The sequence below is a fragment of the Carcharodon carcharias genome, chromosome X, assembly GCF_017639515.1.
Source record: "Carcharodon carcharias isolate sCarCar2 chromosome X, sCarCar2.pri, whole genome shotgun sequence".
NCBI classification, from domain to species: Eukaryota; Metazoa; Chordata; class Chondrichthyes; order Lamniformes; family Lamnidae; genus Carcharodon; species Carcharodon carcharias.
The window spans coordinates 26,616,655-26,634,581 of record NC_054507.1 but is presented as its reverse complement, the minus strand read 5'-3'; the positions used below and the strand labels follow the sequence as shown (position 1 = coordinate 26,634,581).

General features: G+C 46.7%; 1 protein-coding gene across 1 annotated transcript in view; it reads right to left on the bottom strand.

Moving 5' to 3' along the window:
* Positions 1 to 15,235, bottom strand: part of LOC121273254 (zinc transporter ZIP10-like) — a 117,436-nt gene extending 102,201 nt beyond the window's left edge. Inside the window, exons 1-5 of the mRNA XM_041180284.1 lie at positions 14,637 to 15,235; positions 10,481 to 10,706; positions 8,101 to 8,275; positions 4,914 to 5,083; positions 4,038 to 4,190 (exon numbers count right to left, since the gene is read on the bottom strand). Of these exons, the coding sequence (XP_041036218.1) occupies positions 4,038 to 4,190; positions 4,914 to 5,083; positions 8,101 to 8,275; positions 10,481 to 10,706; positions 14,637 to 15,235 (1,323 nt within the window). The remainder of the gene's footprint in view (positions 1 to 4,037; positions 4,191 to 4,913; positions 5,084 to 8,100; positions 8,276 to 10,480; positions 10,707 to 14,636) is intronic.
* Positions 15,236 to 17,927: the final 2,692 nt, after the last annotated feature.

The window sequence follows — 17,927 nt, the reverse complement described above, 5'->3', positions numbered from 1 at the left end:
AACCTGAAAGCAAATGCATTCAGCTTCACAATCATACGAACGTACTAATTAGGAGCAGGAGTAGGCCACTCAGCCCCTCGAGCCTGCTCCACCATCCAATAAGATCGTGGCTGATTGGATTGTAACCTCAACCCCACATTCCTGCCTGCTCCCAATAACCTTTCACCCCCTTGTTCATCAAGATTCTATCTAGCTCTGCCTTAAGAATATTCAAAGACTCTGCTTCCACTGCCTTTTGAGGAAGAGAATTCCAAAGTCTCACAACGCTCTGAGTGAAAACACTTCTCCTCATCTCTGTTTTAAATGGGCGACCCCTTATTTTTAAACAGTGACCTCCTAGTTCTAGATTTTCCCACAAGGGGAAACATTCTGTCCACATCCATCCTGTCAAGACCCCTCAGGATCTTATATGTTTCAAGAGAGTCGCCTCTTACTCTTCTAAACTCCAGCGGATACAAGCCCAGCCAATTTTCCGCAATAACCTTTGATGTGGCACCTTATCAAATGCCTTCTGGAAATCTACGTACAGCACATCTACTGGTTCCCCTTTATCCACAGCACATGGGACTTCTCCAAAGAACTCCAATAAATTAATTAAACATGAGTTCCCTTTCACAAAACCATGTTTGTTTTATTCATTCATGGGATGTCAGCTTCCCTGGCTAGGCCAGCATTTATTGCCCATCCCTAACTGCCCCTTGAGAAGGTGGTGGTGAGCTGCCTTCTTGAACCGCAGCAGTCCCTGTGGTGCAGGTACACCCACCGTGCTGTTAGGGAGGGAATTCTAGGATTTTGACCCAGTGACAGTGAAGGAACAGCCGATATATTTTCAAGTCAGGATGGTGAGTGGCTTGGAGGGGAACTTCCAGGTGGTGGTGTTCCCATGTGTCTGCTGCCCTCCTCGTCCTTCTAAATGGTAGTGGTTGTGGGTTTGGAAGATGCTGTTTAAGAAGCCTTGTTGAGTTGCTGCAGTGCATCTTGTAGATGGTACACACTGCTGCTACTACTGTGTGTTGGTGGTGGAGGGAGTGAATACTTGTGGATGGGGTGCCTCTCAAGTGGGTCTGCTTTGTCCTGGATGGTGTCAAGCTTCTTGAGTGTTGTGGGAGCTGCACTCATCCAGGCAAGTGGGGAGTGTCCCATCACTGGTGGACAGCCTTTGGGGAGTCAGGAGGTGAGTGACTCATTGCAGGATTCTCAGCCTCTGACCTGCTCTTGTAGCCACAGTATTTATATGGCTGGTCCAGTTCAGTTTCTGGTCAATGATAACCCCCAGGATGCTGATAGTGGGGGATTCAGTGATGGTAATGCCATTGAATGTCAAGGGATGATGGCTGGATTCTATCTTGTTGGAGATGGTCATTTCCTGGCACTTGTGTGGTGCGAATGTTACTGGTCACTTGTCAGCCCAAGCCTGGATATTGTCCAGTTCTTGCTGCATTTCGACATGGACTGCTTCAGTATCTGAGGAGCTGCGAATGGTGCTGAACATTGTGCAATCATCAGCGAACATCCCCACTTCTAACCTTATGATGGAAGGAAGGTCATTGATGAAACAGCTAAGATATTGAGACCCACTGTGATCTTCAGAGCCACTGGCAAGGGGTGTCCACCCACACAGCCGGAGCTGATCTCAGGCCCAATCATCTGACAAATGGAGGTCACTGTGTCCCTTGAGAGGCGGAGCCTCCTTCAGCATTGCACCTCAGACATATTGAGGTAGCTGCATCACTGCCTGTAAACCCTGGCAGCAGGATAGTGGTGTCTTCTGCGGCCCCTAACGCCTTGGACTACCTGCTGGCCCTGTGCCCCTTGTGCCTGCGCCTCTCCTCCCACAGGTCCCTCCTCTGAAAGCTGCACGGGGACACCTGGCCTCCTCTCCCTTCTGGCCCTCTCTTCCTCCTGAGAGGAGGTGTCCCCAGCGGAGACCACAATCCCCATTACCGGGGTAAGGGAAGGCTGTCTGATACCTGGAAGGGAATATTTGAAAGCTTGTGGTCAGATCCTCTACTGTTTGCTCGCTGACAGTCCTCCAGCATTCTAGGATGCAGCACCAGAGCCTAGCAACTGAAGTGTCGGCAAATACCCCTTTAAGTTAAGCAAATACTGGGCGTGCTCGTTCATAGCTTAATGGCTGTTTGTCAAACCCTTTACTTGGAGCAAGGTGAGTGGAGGACCCACAGATGTTGCGCTTCTGGTCTTGTCTATTCCTCAAAGAGTTTTCCTATACACTTAATTTATGCCTTTTTAAAAAAATAAGTGGCATTAATACCTGTAGTGTGACAGATAGTGTAGATGTTAAAAGTCTTTATAATGTGCAGCATATGTTATATTATATATATTATATTATATAATTTCTCACTATTATTCTGTTGGGCAGTTTGAGATCAGTCTAATTGTTAAGTAAATAGAGACTTAGGTCATTCAGGGATGAATTGCTGTTTAGTCAAAGTACTTTGCAATGGAAGATGCTGGTCAGTTTCAAGCTCCAGCTAAGGAGCACACAGCATTTTAATATCATACATTATGACATCTCCATGCAGGGACAGGGCCATGATTTGTAATCTATTCGAGAAAGGCTTTACAATTATTCACAGTAGATGGGAAAGGAAGGTTTTAAGAGCAGGTTGCAAATTTGAATCAATTTTAAATGCACGATGTTGAAATATATGGAGAAGGCTACTTCAGCTTATTTGAGTGTCACCTTATATGAGTCTAGAAATACCCAGTAAACACAGGCATGTTTCTCAATGACCCCGTACACAAGGCATCATTTCATTACACCAAAAGCAACTGTATTTTCAGAGTAGTCAGGATGTCCTACACAAGCAAAGAATTACTTTTGAAATGTAGTCAGTGTTATGTACAGATCTGCAGGAGCCACATTATTCACAATAAGACCCGAAAGAAATGAATGACTGGGTCCTCCATTTTTTGGTGACCGTTGTCAAAGGAGGAACATTTGTGCAACCCAAACACCCCTTTAGGGCACACTAAATTTTGGCTTCTGGGATGATTAAGGATGAACTGTCTTCTTTGTTAATGGCTATCACATCTTGGTCAACGTAAGAGACAGGCCCAATTTAAATTGTGGGGACCGCATCAAAAATCATGTGCATGCCTACACTTCCTGGAAGAGGGGAGTGGGGGCAGACAGTTGAAAGAGAGGCACCTATTGAGCCACTTCCAAACACTTTCCACAGAACCTGCCATGGAGCCAATTCCACAAAACAAAACAACCATCAGAGGGAAGAATAGCAAGCAACAGCAGGTGGAGTGTTGGCAGGTATCGGAGTTAAGGTGTTAATGTTTCCCTGCTGATTCAGAGAATTGCATCATCCAATCCCCCCCACCCCCACTCCCCATCAGCAGGGAAAATCCAAACAAAGGAAGAACTGGCAGCCTTCCCACCTGTCTCCCTGTTTTGAAGATAAAATAAGATGGGAGAAACACCAACACAATCCCGTTGGGCTGAATGGCCAGTTTCTGTGCTGTACGTTCTGTGAATTTTCTGCCCTCTTCTTCTGAAGGTGCCAACTCCTCACCAGGGTACAGTTCCAAAGCTACAGACCACCCTCCAAGTCGGCCATTCTTCATGTTAGCCGAGAGAGCAAATGTTGGTAAGCTATTCCGCCATGGCAGGCACCCCAGTGGAGACCAATTCTCACCTCATGTAAGAATCGCACACACTTTCCGGTGGAGAAGGCTCACTGAGACCTAGCTAACTCCCACCCCCCTCCCCAAGGCACTTTGACGAACTGTGATGTCCCATCCACTGCTGCCCCAGTGGACATTATCTAAATGAACAAAGACCACGCATCGAATCTAAAACCTTACCAGTCTGTGTCTCAGGGACAGCAAAAATTCAAACCTTTGACTAAAGTGATGAGCATCCTTTGATCAGCTTTACAGCCATTTTTCTGTGTGGCGCTATATGCCTTTCTTTTAAACACACGCTCATGAACAAGCATTCCTGATTTTTCAGCCTTTAAACATCTTCTGATCTAGAATTGCTTGCTCTTTATATCTGCACTTACCTTGCCTCCTCTGCAGTTCCTGAACAAACCGAGGAGATTCTCGATTAGGAAAAGTAAGTAGATGCCTCCCAACACAGACAGGCCTTTCCAGATAGAATCCTTTGCGGCTACATTCTCCGGGCTCTTGTGTCTGTGATCTTGATTGCTCTGAGACTAAATCAAAAGACAGGTAGGTCAAGTCTTCACTTTCAGATCACATAGTTCATTGTAAGGTCTACCCCGCATGCTAAAGGTAGATGTTCCACTCCTATCCAGTATCGTACAGCTTATGTGTGTCTCGGTGTCAGCTCCAGTGCATTTACATTGCTTTTTTCGACTTGAAAGAATAATGCTAGAATTCTGCTCCTCTTTAATTGTCTGTGGACTATGCAACATTCCCCAGTAAAGGGCAGGGGATTCAGTTTCTGGTCAATGGTAACCCCCAGGATGTTGATAGTGGAGGATTCGGTGATGGTGATGCCATTGAACATCAAGGGGTGATGATTAGATTCTCTCTTGTTGGAGATGGTCATTGCCTGGCACTTGTGTGGCGTGAATGTTACTTGCCACTTGTCAGCCCAAACATGGATATTGTCCAGGTCTTGCTGCATTTGGACATGGACTGCTTCAATATTTGAGGAGTCGTGAATGATGCTGAACATTGTGCAATCGTCAGCGAACATCCCCCACTTCTGACCTTATGATGGAAGGAAGGTCATTGATGAAGCAGCTGAAGATGGTTGGGCCGAGGACACTAACCCTGAGGAACTCCTGCAGTGACGTCCTGGAGCTGAGGTGACTGACCTCCAACAACCACAACCACCTTCCTTTGTGCTAGAGTCAAGTAGCATTTAAGGTGCTAAGCTGGGTTAAGACGGGTCAGCCCCCTGTACTTACGTGAGGGATGAGGTGAAGCAGGGCATCTGCGGACAGAGTGCCAATCGCCAGTGCCACTAGGAAGGTAAGGAGGACCTTGGAAAAGGAGTGTCTGAGGACAGGGATGATGGCCACAGCCATGAGTGACGTCAGGCTGATCAGAGTAATGGCAACAAAACCATAGGCCCACACTGCAAGGAAGAAGAAACAGCAGGTGAAAGGAGGCCATGCTTTTCAGAGACAGCATCCAGCTTAAGTTAGAAATTCTTCTACGCAACCGCCATTATTGACCTCCTTCATGTAGTGTGGAGTCCTTTTCATTCACACACACAGCAAGATATATTGTCGGGGCATTGTCCTGTCGGTTGTCCTGAAGGGGCTGACTCAATTATGTCGGATGTCATTCCTCAGGTTTTGGAAACCCTGCTTGGCATCATCCAACTGACGGTTTGAAGTTTATCCAGTGAGTTTTGATCAGCTGTTTAACACAGCGAAACTCAATTTTGTACTCGTCAAACACACACACATGCCAGGAAAGGCCACAGGATTCTGTAAGTGTTTAAAACATAGATCCAGGTATTAGCACTCATTGAAAGGTATGAAATTCTAAAAGGGTTTGGTAAATGTTGAGAGGCTGCTCCTCCTCTGCTGGCTGGAGGGTCTGACACAGGGCGCTTAGATAAATTCAAGGTAATCCGGCACAGTCAATATGGTTTTGTGAAAGGGAAATCACGATTAACCAATTTATTGGAGTTCTTTGAGGAAGTAACATGTGTTGTGGAAACAGGGGAACTGGTGGATGTACTGCACTTGGATTTCCAGAAGACATTTGGTAAGGTGCCACTTCAAAGGTTATTGCAAAAAAATAAATGATATAAGGGGGTAACATATTGGCATTGGATGGAAGATTGGCTAACAAACAGGAAACAGAGAGTAGACATAATTTTTCTGGTTGGCAGCATGTGACAAGTGGTGTGCCACATGGATCGGTGCTGGGAATGTTATCGGGGGTAGGGTTAAAATTAGATCAGCTGTGACCTTATTGAATGGTGGAGCGGGCTCGAAAGTGGCCTACTCCTGCTCCTAATTCATAAGTTTGTATGTGACTAGGGGTGAGTTAGTGGGGGGCAGGGGTCACAGTCTCAGGATAAGGCACTGACCATTTTGGACTGAGATGAGGAGAAATTTCTTCACTACACGGTTGTGAATCGTTGGCATTTTCTATCGCAAATGGCTGTGGATGCTCTGTCATCAAGTATATTGAAGACTGATGGATTTTTGAAAACTAAAGGGAATTAGGGGATATTGGGAGTGGACAGGAATAAAGTGGAGTTGAGGTAGAAGATCAGCTACGATCATATTAAATAGTGGAGCAGGCTCGAGGGGCTGTGTGGCCTACTCCTGCTCCTAGTTCTTATGTTGTCACTTATTCCACAATGGTTCTTACAAACATCAGCCTGCAGCAGTGAAGACATGATCTCATTAACCATCCATGAGATGAGATTAAGAAATATAGCAGGCATATAGTAATCAATCAAAACAGACTGTAGAGAGGTCATCTTTTGCATTAGAACTGTACCAGGGAGAGATAAGAGGAAGCCATAACTGATTCCTAGGGTTTATCATTAGTTAGAGAGATTATTATGCAGCCTCACTGAATGGAATTTAACCAGATGTAGTCAAACACATTGATAATTACGTTAGGAGGGACATAATTAAACATATGAAGAAGCAGGGTCCCTTGAGGGCTTTTTAAATCTAGTCTTGCTGGGTCTAGTTTAAGCAATTAATGATGACATGCTTTTGCTCTCCTGAAAGTATCACCGGTATGTGATTTCTAATTAGTACCTACAACTGAATTTTACATCTCATTGACATGATGTAATAAAGAGCATTAACCAGAGGCTTTCAATGTCTCCTGGTCTTCAAACTTTTATTAGAGGGTTCAGAATGTATCATAATATCCAAAATATAAATGTAATACCTACATTACCCCACTTCAGGGTAAAAGATATATGACAACATCATATAATATCACACAACAGGGCAGTAGAGATATATGACAATATCCTATAATACCCCACATAAGGGCAGTAGAGATATATGACAATATCCTATAATACCCCACATCAGGGCAGTAGAGATATATGACAATATCCTATAATACCCCACATCAGGGCAGTAGAGATATATGACAATATCCTATAATACCCCACATAAGGGCAGTAGAGATATATGGCAATATCCTATAATACCCCACATCAGGGCAGTAGAGATATATGACAATATCCTATATTACCCCACATCAGGGCAGTAGAGATATATGACAATATCCTATATTACCCCACATCAGGGCAGTAGAGATATATGGCAATATCCTATAATACCCCACATCAGGGCAGTAGAGATATATGACAATATCCTATAATACCCCACATCAGGGCAGTAGAGATATATGACAATATCATATATCACCCACATCAGGGTAGCATGAAGATATGACAATATCCTATAATACCCCACATCAGGGCAGTAGAGATATATGGCAATATCATATATCACCCACATCAGGGTAGCATGAAGATATGACAATATCCTATAATACCCCACATCAGGGCAGTAGAGATATATGACAATATCCTATAATACCCCACATCAGGGCAGTAGAGATATATGGCAATATCCTATAATACCCCACATCAGGGCAGTAGAGATATATGACAATATCCTATAATACCCCACATCAGGGCAGTAGAGATATATGACAATATCCTATAATACCCCACATCAGGGCAGTAGAGATATATGACAATATCCTATAATACCCCACATCAGGGCAGTAGAGATATATGGCAATATCATATATCACCCACATCAGGGTAGCATGAAGATATGACAATATCCTAGCTAAACCCAACTACCCAACAGAAGCATCGGAAGAGGAGTTGGCCAGTTAGCTCCTCCAGCCTGTCCCTCAAAACAGAAACGCTGTCCCCTTCTTCTCCTGTCTAATCCAGGGACACAACTGTATTACCTCAGATGAAGTACCTCTGGGCAGCTGTTGCACACTCAAGTGTGACCCATCATACAGTTGGCAGATGCCCTGGAGCTGGTATCTTGCCCATCTTATTGGTGAGGATGACACAAGTGGTGCAGAGAGAACGGAAAGAGAAAGTATTCGGAATTAAAAATCACATGGTGTGCTCACCTGATTTAGAGATTACATCTTCCTGTGGAACCTCCAGCCAGTCGAGGTGCTGGATGCAGACTCTGCTGTCAATCTGGTATAGCAGAGCCGGGCATATGTAAGTGAACTGCTTTGGGGTGATCTCAAGCATGTTACTCATACCAAAGTTGACCAGGAGCTGGGTCACATTCAAACACTGTCAATGTTAAAGCAAAAATGAGTCACTATCAGTAACCCACTCATAACATCCTCCTGGTAAAGATCCATATTCAAATTTCTTTTCTTTCATTTAAGCAGTTTTCTTTTCTCCTGCACATTGTTCTCTTCCTACTGTAACATAAATTTGGCTATCACAGAGCAAGAATACTTTGTAACAATTTCAAAGTTTCTTCATTTGGCATGTGTAAAAAACGCACAAGACTGACTTTTGTTAATGGTATAGTAATTATATTGTAAGGATACACAGGTGAAGGGCATTGTTTAGTTAAGAACTTCGAGCACATATAAATAGGGGACTGGTCACCCGGTGTGGAGAGGGGTGGGAAGGGTAGAGGACCTCCTTGTGAACCTGCTCCTGGGCCTGGCCAACCAGACTGTCTGCCCCTCTTCCATGGCCGTGTGTCCATGGAGAGGGAGCACATGGTGTCCGCCGGCACGCTGGAGGCCCTTTCATGATTGGTGGGCGCCGCGGGGACTGGGGTGCATTGTTGACCCCAAAAAATCACATTTTGGTTTAACCTTTGTTAGTTTCCTTCCTGGTTTTGTCTTTTGTTGCAGTTCCCCTTTAAGGGGCTGCCCCTTTAATTTGTTCATTTGCTCTTTTGTTAATTTGTCCCCTTTAATTGTTTATTTGATTACTCAAAAGAGCATGAATGGGGAACTGGTCACCTAATGCGGAGGGGAGCGGGGAGAGAGGAGGACCTCCTCATAAGCTTGCTCCTGGGCCTGGCCAAAGTGACCATCAACAGGTCCAGGCAGTGGGCAGTCGAGGCGGTGTCTGGCCTGACTGTCTGCCCCTCTTCTGCAACTATGTTCACAGCTGGGTAGCCCTAGAGAGTGAACATGTGGTGTCTGCCAATATGCTTGAGGCTTTCTGTGTCTGGTGGGCAGAACAGGGGCTGGAGTGCATCATCAGCCCTGGAAACAATATTTTAGTTTGATTTGTTAAGTTTCCTTTTGAAATTTGATTTTTGTTACAGTGCCCCACTACAGGCTGTCACCCTGTCTATTAGCTCATTTGTTTTGACAATTTGTTTTATTAAAAGAGAATACAAATAGGGGACAGCTGGGACACTGGGTGTGGATGGAGAGCTATCAGACTGAACAAAGCCAATAAACTCTCTCAGTATAGAAAAGCTCTGTGTAATGGTTTTGCATTCACCAACTGGCTTAAATTCTATTAACAACTGTAATGTTCTGTGGGAATCATTTCAAAGAGTCATTCTGAAAAGCCAGCTAGCAGCCAGAGAAGACCTATGCAGGGATGGATTTACAGCAGAACGTCTCGAATGCTATGCACTCATTTAACTTTCTCCTATTCACTGTTTACTTGCTGCTTCATGGAACTGTGGCCCTGAACAGCAGAGACAGGAACGAGGAAGGGGGTAAAACCTGAAAGAGGGAAAAATGCCCACATTTGCACCAATTTCAAAATATTGAGAAACATCCCTTCTTACTGAAACATCACCTGCAACATCCATGGCAATAATATTCAAGAATTGTTTTTAGTTATTCTGACTCTAATTCTTAAAGGAGACATGAGGAGGTTGGGGGATGGGGCTTCATATCTAAACTGCTTGTGAGAAACGAGATCTGATCGGTCACACCTTTTATACCTGCAACTGGAAAACAAATGCAGGTGAGCTGTAAAACAGCCAGTTGAACCCATCAGTCAGTTTTAGAATTGGACAGGTTCAATGGAGAGGGTGGGAGGAGAAAGACAGTGGGGTAGTGGTATTGTCACTGAGCTAGTAACCCAGAGGCCCAGGTTAATATTCTGGGAATACAGGTTCAAATCCCATCACAGCAGCTGGTGAAATTTATATTCAGTTAATAAATCTGGATTATAAAGCTAGACCATCATCAATTGTTGTAAAAACCCATCTGGTTTATTAATGCCCTTTAGGGAAGGAAATCTGCTGTCCTTACCCGGTCTGGCCCGCATGTGACTCCAGACCCGCAGCGATGTGGTTGACTCTTAGCTGCCCTCTGAAATGACCCAGCAAGCCACTCCGTTCAAGGTTAACCGATGGGCAACAAATGCTGGCCTTGCCAGTGATGACCACATCCCATCTAAGAGTAATTAGAATTAACACCCACTCCCCACACCACCTCCCGTCCATAGTTACATTGAGAACAGTAAAAATCGAAAGCTGATGCTCTTGATCTTCCAAAGGCTCACGTTTTCATGCAGGTGGTTGTACTCTGAATGATTCAGGATCTTGTCCACAGCAGCGGGGCTGTGGGATTTTGCCAAGTGATGACCTTTGGGCAATTCCTTATGGTGCTTGGCTGTGCTGCGCCGCTGAAGTCTCTCCCTTCCTTGGCCACCTGCCTGCCAATCTCTCGGCACATCGCGTCTGCCTGAGGTGGACAGTGTGCTTTTCCCTCGTGTGTATTTTGGGGACCTGCAGACGAAGAGTTTCAATCAGAGAGAAAGAGAGTGTCACTAAAAATGCGCGGGCTGCTGCTGTTTTACTTTATTTATTCATCTACTGGATGTGGGCATCGCTGGCTGGGCCAACATTTGTTGCCCATCCCTATTTGCCCTTGAGAAGGTGGTGGTGAGCTACCTTCTTGAACCGCTGCAGTCTGTGTGGTGTAGGTACACCCACGGCGCTGTTAGGGAGGGAGTTCCAGGATTTTGTCCCGTGTGGTGTAGGTACACCCACGGCGCTGTTAGGGCGGGAGTTCTAGGATTTTGTCTCTGTGGTGTAGGTACACCCACGGCGCTGTTAGTGAGGGAGTTCCAGGATTTTGTCCCTGTGGTGTAGGTACACCCACGGCGCTGTTAGGGAGGGAGTTCCAGGATTTTGTCCCATGTGGTGTAGGTACACCCACGGCGCTGTTAGGGAGGGAGTTCCAGGATTTTGTCCCGTGTGGTGTAGGTACACCCATGGCGCTGTTAGGGAGGGAGTTCCAGGATTTTGTCCCTGTGGTGTAGGTACACCCACGGCGCTGTTAGGGAGGGAGTTCCAGGATTTTGTCCCTGTGGTGTAGGTACACACACGGCGCTGTTAGGGAGGGAGTTCTAGGATTTTGTCCGTGTGGTGTAGGTACACCCACAGCGCTGTTAGGGAGGGAGTTCCAGGATTTTGTCCCGTGTGTGGTGCAGGTACACCCACAGCGCTGTTAGGGAGGGAGTTCCAGGATTTTGTCCCGTGTGTGGTGTAGGTACACCCACAGCGCTGTTAGGGAGGGAGTTCCAGGATTTTGTCCCGTGTGTGGTGTAGGTACACCCACGGCGCTGTTAGGGAGGGAGTTCCAGGATTTTGTCCCGTGTGTGGTGTAGGTACACCCACAGCGCTGTTAGGGAGGGAGTTCCAGGATTTTGTCCCGTGTGTGGTGTAGGTACACCCACAGCGCTGTTAGGGAGGGAGTTCCAGGATTTTGTCCGTGTGGTGTAGGTACACCCACGGCGCTGTTAGTGAGGGAGTTCCAGGATTTTGTCCCTGTGGTGTAGGTACACCCACGGCGCTGTTAGGGAGGGAGTTCCAGGATTTTGTCCCATGTGGTGTAGGTACACCCACGGCGCTGTTAGGGAGGGAGTTCCAGGATTTTGTCCCGTGTGGTGTAGGTACACCCACGGCGCTGTTAGGGAGGGAGTTCCAGGATTTTGTCCCGTGTGGTGTAGGTACACCCATGGCGCTGTTAGGGAGGGAGTTCCAGGATTTTGTCCCTGTGGTGTAGGTACACCCACGGCACTGTTAGGGAGGGAGTTCCAGGATTTTGTCCCTGTGGTGTAGGTACACACACGGCGCTGTTAGGGAGGGAGTTCTAGGATTTTGTCCGTGTGGTGTAGGTACACCCACAGCGCTGTTAGGGAGGGAGTTCCAGGATTTTGTCCCGTGTGGTGTAGGTACACACACGGCGCTGTTAGGGAGGGAGTTCCAGGATTTTGTCCCGTGTGTGGTGTAGGTACACCCACAGCGCTGTTAGGGAGGGAGTTCCAGGATTTTGTCCCGTGTGTGGTGTAGGTACACCCACAGCGCTGTTAGGGAGGGAGTTCCAGGATTCTGACCCAGCGACAGTGAAGGAACGGTCGATATATTCCCAAGTCGGGATGATGAGTGGCTGGGAGGGGAACTTGCAGGTGGTGGTGTTCCCCATGTGTCTGCTGCTCTCGTCCTTCTAGATGGTAGAGGTCGTGGGTTTGGGCGGCGCTGTCGAAGGTGCCTTGGCGAGTTGCTGCAGTGCATCTTGTAGATGGTACACACACTGCTGCCCCTGTGCGTCGGTGGTGGTGGAGGGAGTGAATGTTTGTGGATGGGGTGCCCCATCGAGCGGGGCTGCTTTGTCCTGGACAGTGTTGAGCTTCTTGAGTGTTGTGGGAGCCACACTCATCCAGGCAAGTGGGGAGTGTCCCATCACACTCCTGACTTGTGCCTTGTAGATGGTGGACAGGCTTTGGGGAGTCAGGGTCACACTAAGTCAGTGGCTCCTTCAGGTGGACCATCCTCATCACATTCTGGTTCAGCTGCATTAACCAAAAGCACCTGGTATATCAAGCTGCCAGTGGTCAGTGGTCTTAGGATTCCACCCCCAGTGCTCTGTGCAGGCTAACCTCAGCTAGGCCAATGATGCTGACTTTACAGTTTGGCCGCAACATTCCCTGACTCTGGAAAGAAAACATCAGCCAGGATTCCAGCTGTTGACCATGAGCCAAGGGCCCCCAGTGGTCAGTACACTTCTGTCAATGGGAGGGAGGGTTGGGGGATGGGATGAAAGTCATTTTGAGGATCCCTTGGTGAAATAGTCCAACAAAACATCTTGTCCAGGGTCATGTCTGGAGAATGGGCACTTGGGGTGAGGTAGTGCAAGGCAGGCATTGTACCCTGTGTAAGAGAGTGGTTATCATAACCATAATGGCTTATTGTACCGGACTAGCAAGAGGTTTGCCAAAGAAAGAAATAATTTGCATTTTGCATCTTGCCTGACCTCAGGACAGCTTAAAGCACCTCACAGCCACTGAAGAACTTTTTGCAAGCGTGGTCACTGTTGTAATGTCGGAAATGCAGCAGTCAATTTGCGCACAGCAGGATCCCACAGACAGCAATGTCATAATGACCATATTCAATGTTTATTTTTTAAAATAATCACGGTTGTATTGTTCCAGGACAGCAGGAAGAACGCATTTGCTTTTCATTCAAATAGCAACCGTGGGATCTTTTATGTCCACCTGAAAGGGCCTCATTTTAACAACATATCTGAAAGATGGCGCCTCAGATAGTGCAGTGCACCCTTAGTACTGCCCATCAGACAGTGTAGCATTCCCTTATTACTGACCCGCTGACAGTGCGACGCTACCTCAGTATTGTCCCCCAATAGTGTGGCAATCCCTCAGTACTGACCCTTCAACAGTGTAGCATTCCCTCAGTATTACCTCCCAATAATGCAGCATTCCCTCAGCACTGACTCTCCAACAGTGCAATGCTCCCTCAGTGCTTCCTCACTGACAGTGCGGCGCTCCCTCAGCACTGACCCTCTGACAGTACAGCGCTCCCTCAGCACTGACCCTCCCACAGTACCGCACTCCCTCAGCACTGACCCTCTGACAGTGCAGCACTCCCTCAGCGCTGACCCTCTGATAGTACAGCGCTCCCTCAGCACTGACCCTCTGACAGTGCGGCACTCCCTCAGTACTGGCACTGGTATTGTCAGCCTAGATTTTGTTTTCATCTCTGGAGTGAGGATCATGATCCACAACCTTTTGACTCAGAGGCAGGAGAGCTACTCACTGATGCCTCAACTCCAAGTTCAAATGCACCAGGGCAAGTTGCAAATTCAACTTCAACAAACCTGATCATTTGTGGGATGGCACCAGAGAAATAGAAGGGAAAATCTTTTTGAACTTACTTACCACAGAACATTCTACCGGAGCTGGTGATGTAGTGGTAATCTCACAGGCTAATTTCCAGGGGTCAAACCTCACCACGGCCGCTGGTGGAATTTAAATTCAATTAATAAAATCTGGAAGCGAGAGCGAGTCTCAGTCACGGTGACCATGACGCCGATCATCGATTGTTGTAAAAACCCATCTGGTTCACTAATGTCCCCTTTAGGGAAGGAAATCTGCTGTCCTCACCCCGGTCTGGCCCTACACGTGACTCCAGACCCACACAGTGGTGCGGCTGACTTTTAACTGCCCCTCTGAAATGGCCAAGCAAGACACTCCGTTCAAGGGCAATTATGGATGGGCAACAAGTGTTGGCCTTGCCAGTGAAGCCCACATCCCATGTAAGAATAAAAAAAAGCACAAAGTCTACATCATTGTACTGAAATCTTGTAAACAAAATGAGCCGCTTGGCCCCACCATGCAACAGGCTAGTTTTACTTACCTCAAGCTGGAGGCCATGGTTGTTCTTGCATTGGGGAAGTCTCGCTGGTGGGGCGCTAGACTGGTCGCCTTGCCATCCTTAGTCAACATGGAGATGTGATCCATTGTGGTGTGGCTATGCACGTGCTTGTTCTCCTGCAGGTCCAGAAGATCCAGGTGTGAGACATAGTCATGGCCCAGCCCCTTGTGCTCAATCTCCACCACCTGTAGTTCACCCAGGCCCAGGTTCATGAGCAGCTTGTGGAGCCCATCGAAGGACAACTTCCCATTCTCTCCATAATGCCGGAAGAGCTGCAGCAGGTAGTAGCGCTGCTCTGTCAGAGCATCGCGAGAGACAAACCTGTTCTTGCCTGGGGCCCTGCTGATGGGGTCGGCATCAGATTCTGCTTCTGGCAATTCGTCCCGCTTGTGGTCAGGCCTCGCTGCAGCCCTTGGGGCCTGCCTGTGGACTTTACAGTAATAACCATGATCCATCCAAACAGCCAGCCACCCAGTGAGAAAAACAGTCCAGATCCCACACTTCATACTTCTGCCGTCACCTGCATGTGAATACAAAAGCAAAGAGAAAGGACTTTGCGTTTCTATAGTTCCTTCTGTCATCTTAAGACACTCCAAAGCATTTTACAGCGGATGAAGTAACTTCGAAGTGTAGTCCCTGTTGCGATGTAGGAAATGCAGCAGCCAATTTGCGCATAGCGAGCTCCCACAAACAGCAATGAGATAATGAGCAGATAGTATGGTTTAGTGATGTTGATTGAGGGATAAATATTGGGCAGGACCCCGGGGAGAACTCCCCCCCTCCTCTACTCCGCCACCCCCAGCTCTTCTTCCATTGGTGGCCTTGGGACCTTTAATGTCCATCTGAGAGGGCAAAATGGGCCTGAGTTTAATGTTTCATCTGAAAGACGGCATCTCTGACAGTACTGCACTCCCTCAGGATTGAACCAAGTGTCAGCCCAGGTGCTCAAGTCTCTGGAGCTGGGCTTGACTCAGAGGCGAGTGAGATATGTCAAAAAGTGTGTAAATCTGTGATGTTTTTAAACCAGCACAAAGGGACTCTCACTCCAAATAGGTCAGATATAATTGGCTCACACGTGATAAATGACCAGGTGAGTGAGCTGCCAGGAGGGTTGATGGCCTCCATAAAGTGTATCCCAGTACAGAGTCACTGCCCTTCAAGATTGGAGAGAGCTTCGCTTCAGTTTAGAAGAAATATATAACATTCTTAGCAGGTTTTTCAGGGTAGATGCTGAGAGGCTGCCCTCACCTCCCCCAGGTAGAGAGTCTAGAACTAGCGGAGGGGGGGGGTCACAGTCTCAGGATAAGGGGTCGGCCATTTTGGACTAAGATGAGGAGAAATTTCTTCGCTGGAGGGTTGTTGAATCTTTGGAATTCTCAACCCCAAAGGGCTGTGGTTCCTCCGTTGTTGAGTATATCAGAGACGGTGAGATTGATAGATTTTTGGGCACTAAGAAAATCAAGGGATAGGGCAGGGAAAGTGGAGTTCGAGGCAGGAGATCAGCCGTGATCTTATTAGATGGGGGAGCAGGCTCAAGGGGCTGAATGGCCGACTCCTGCTCCTGTTTATTATGTTCTGAATGTCGAAATAGAGACAGACCAGGTGTGTGAGGTGAAACGATAAGGTCATTGTGAAGTCAAACGATTAAATTAATGTGTTTACAAACAAGGCAGGAAGCTGACAGATTTGCGACGAGGGGGGTTTGGCGCTGGGGATTTGTCACTTTGTTGCGGGCAGCAATGTGCGAACTATGTCATTTTGACAAGGCTGCCTCTTGAGGTAATGTGTGCAACACAAACATAGAAAAACACCATCTGGCAAGGTACAATGTCTCTTTAATTGTTAAATAGATTGCTTGCAATGAGTGACCTTTGGTGTTTATAGCCTGTAATTGAGAATTGAGTCCCAGTCTTGTGCAAAGCCTATTGTTTACAGCATGGAGCTTCACCCAGTCAATGCTGAACAAAGTGTTTTTTTATATAAAGGAGTTATAAACTCTTCCGAAACAAAAAAAAAACAAGCTGACACAGCAGCCCTTTTTCACTGCCTCAATCTTGCCTGTATTTTCAATTCTGTAACCATTAGCCACTTAACAGGCACATTCTGAAAATTCTGCATTGTATCACCAAGTTTGGATCAATCAGGTCAAACGCCTGGAGCACTGTGAGCTGCTGGGTCCCCTTGTCCAGAGGAGTTCCAGCAAATTGTTTCCCACCACCAGAAATTGGTGATAAAGTCTTCTCTCCTTCCAGACAGTAACTACCCCACCCTCATAGACCCTTTTCAGTCCAGGGCCAATATGTCCTTCCTAAGGCGTAGTGCCCAGACTGAACACGATGCTCCAGATGTCTGCACATCAGGCGGTGACATGATCCAGAGATAAAAGCAAAGAACTGCGGATGCTGGAAATCCAAAACAAAAACAGAAACAGAAATACCTGGAAAAGCTCAGCAGGTCTGGCAGCATCGGCAGAGAAGAGCACAGTTGACGTTTCGAGTCCTCGTGACCCTTCAACAGAACTTCTCCGCCGATGCTGCCAGACCTGCTGAGCTTTTCCAGGTATTTCTGTTGGTGACGTGATCCATCTCCTTTGTCAAGCCCACCATGCTAAAACTTGCTGTCAAAAACCCACAAAAGAATAATGACTGTTTTTTTTGCCTTGACTTATACAGCAGTTTTCATGTCCTCAGAACATCTCAAAGTGCTTCACAGCCAATGAAGTACCATTTGAAGTGTACTCATTATCGTAATGTTGGCAGATGGAATATAATGTGAGAAAATGTGAACTTGTCCACTTTGGCAAGGGGAATAAAAACACAATATATTATTTAAGTGGAGAGCGATCTAGCTATCCTGGAAAACGAATCACAAAATATTATTATGCAGCTACAGCAAGTGATTAGGAAGGCAAATGGAATGTTGGTGTTTATTGCAAGGGGAATGGAATATAAAAATAGGGAAATTTTACTGCAGCTGTACAGGACCTTGGTAAGACCACATCTGGAGTACAGTGTGCAGTTTTGGTCTCTTGATTTGAAAAAACGATCTAATTGCATTAGAAGCAGTTCAGAGAAGGCTCACTTGACTCATTCCTGGAATGAAGGGCTTATTTTATGAAGAAGAGTTGAACACGTAGAGCCTATACCCATTGGAGTTTAGAAGAACGAGAGGTGATCTCATTGAAATATATAAGATCCTGAGGGAATTTGATAGGGTGGAAACTGGGAGGATGTTTCCACTTGAGGGAGAGACGAGAACCAGGAGACACAGTTT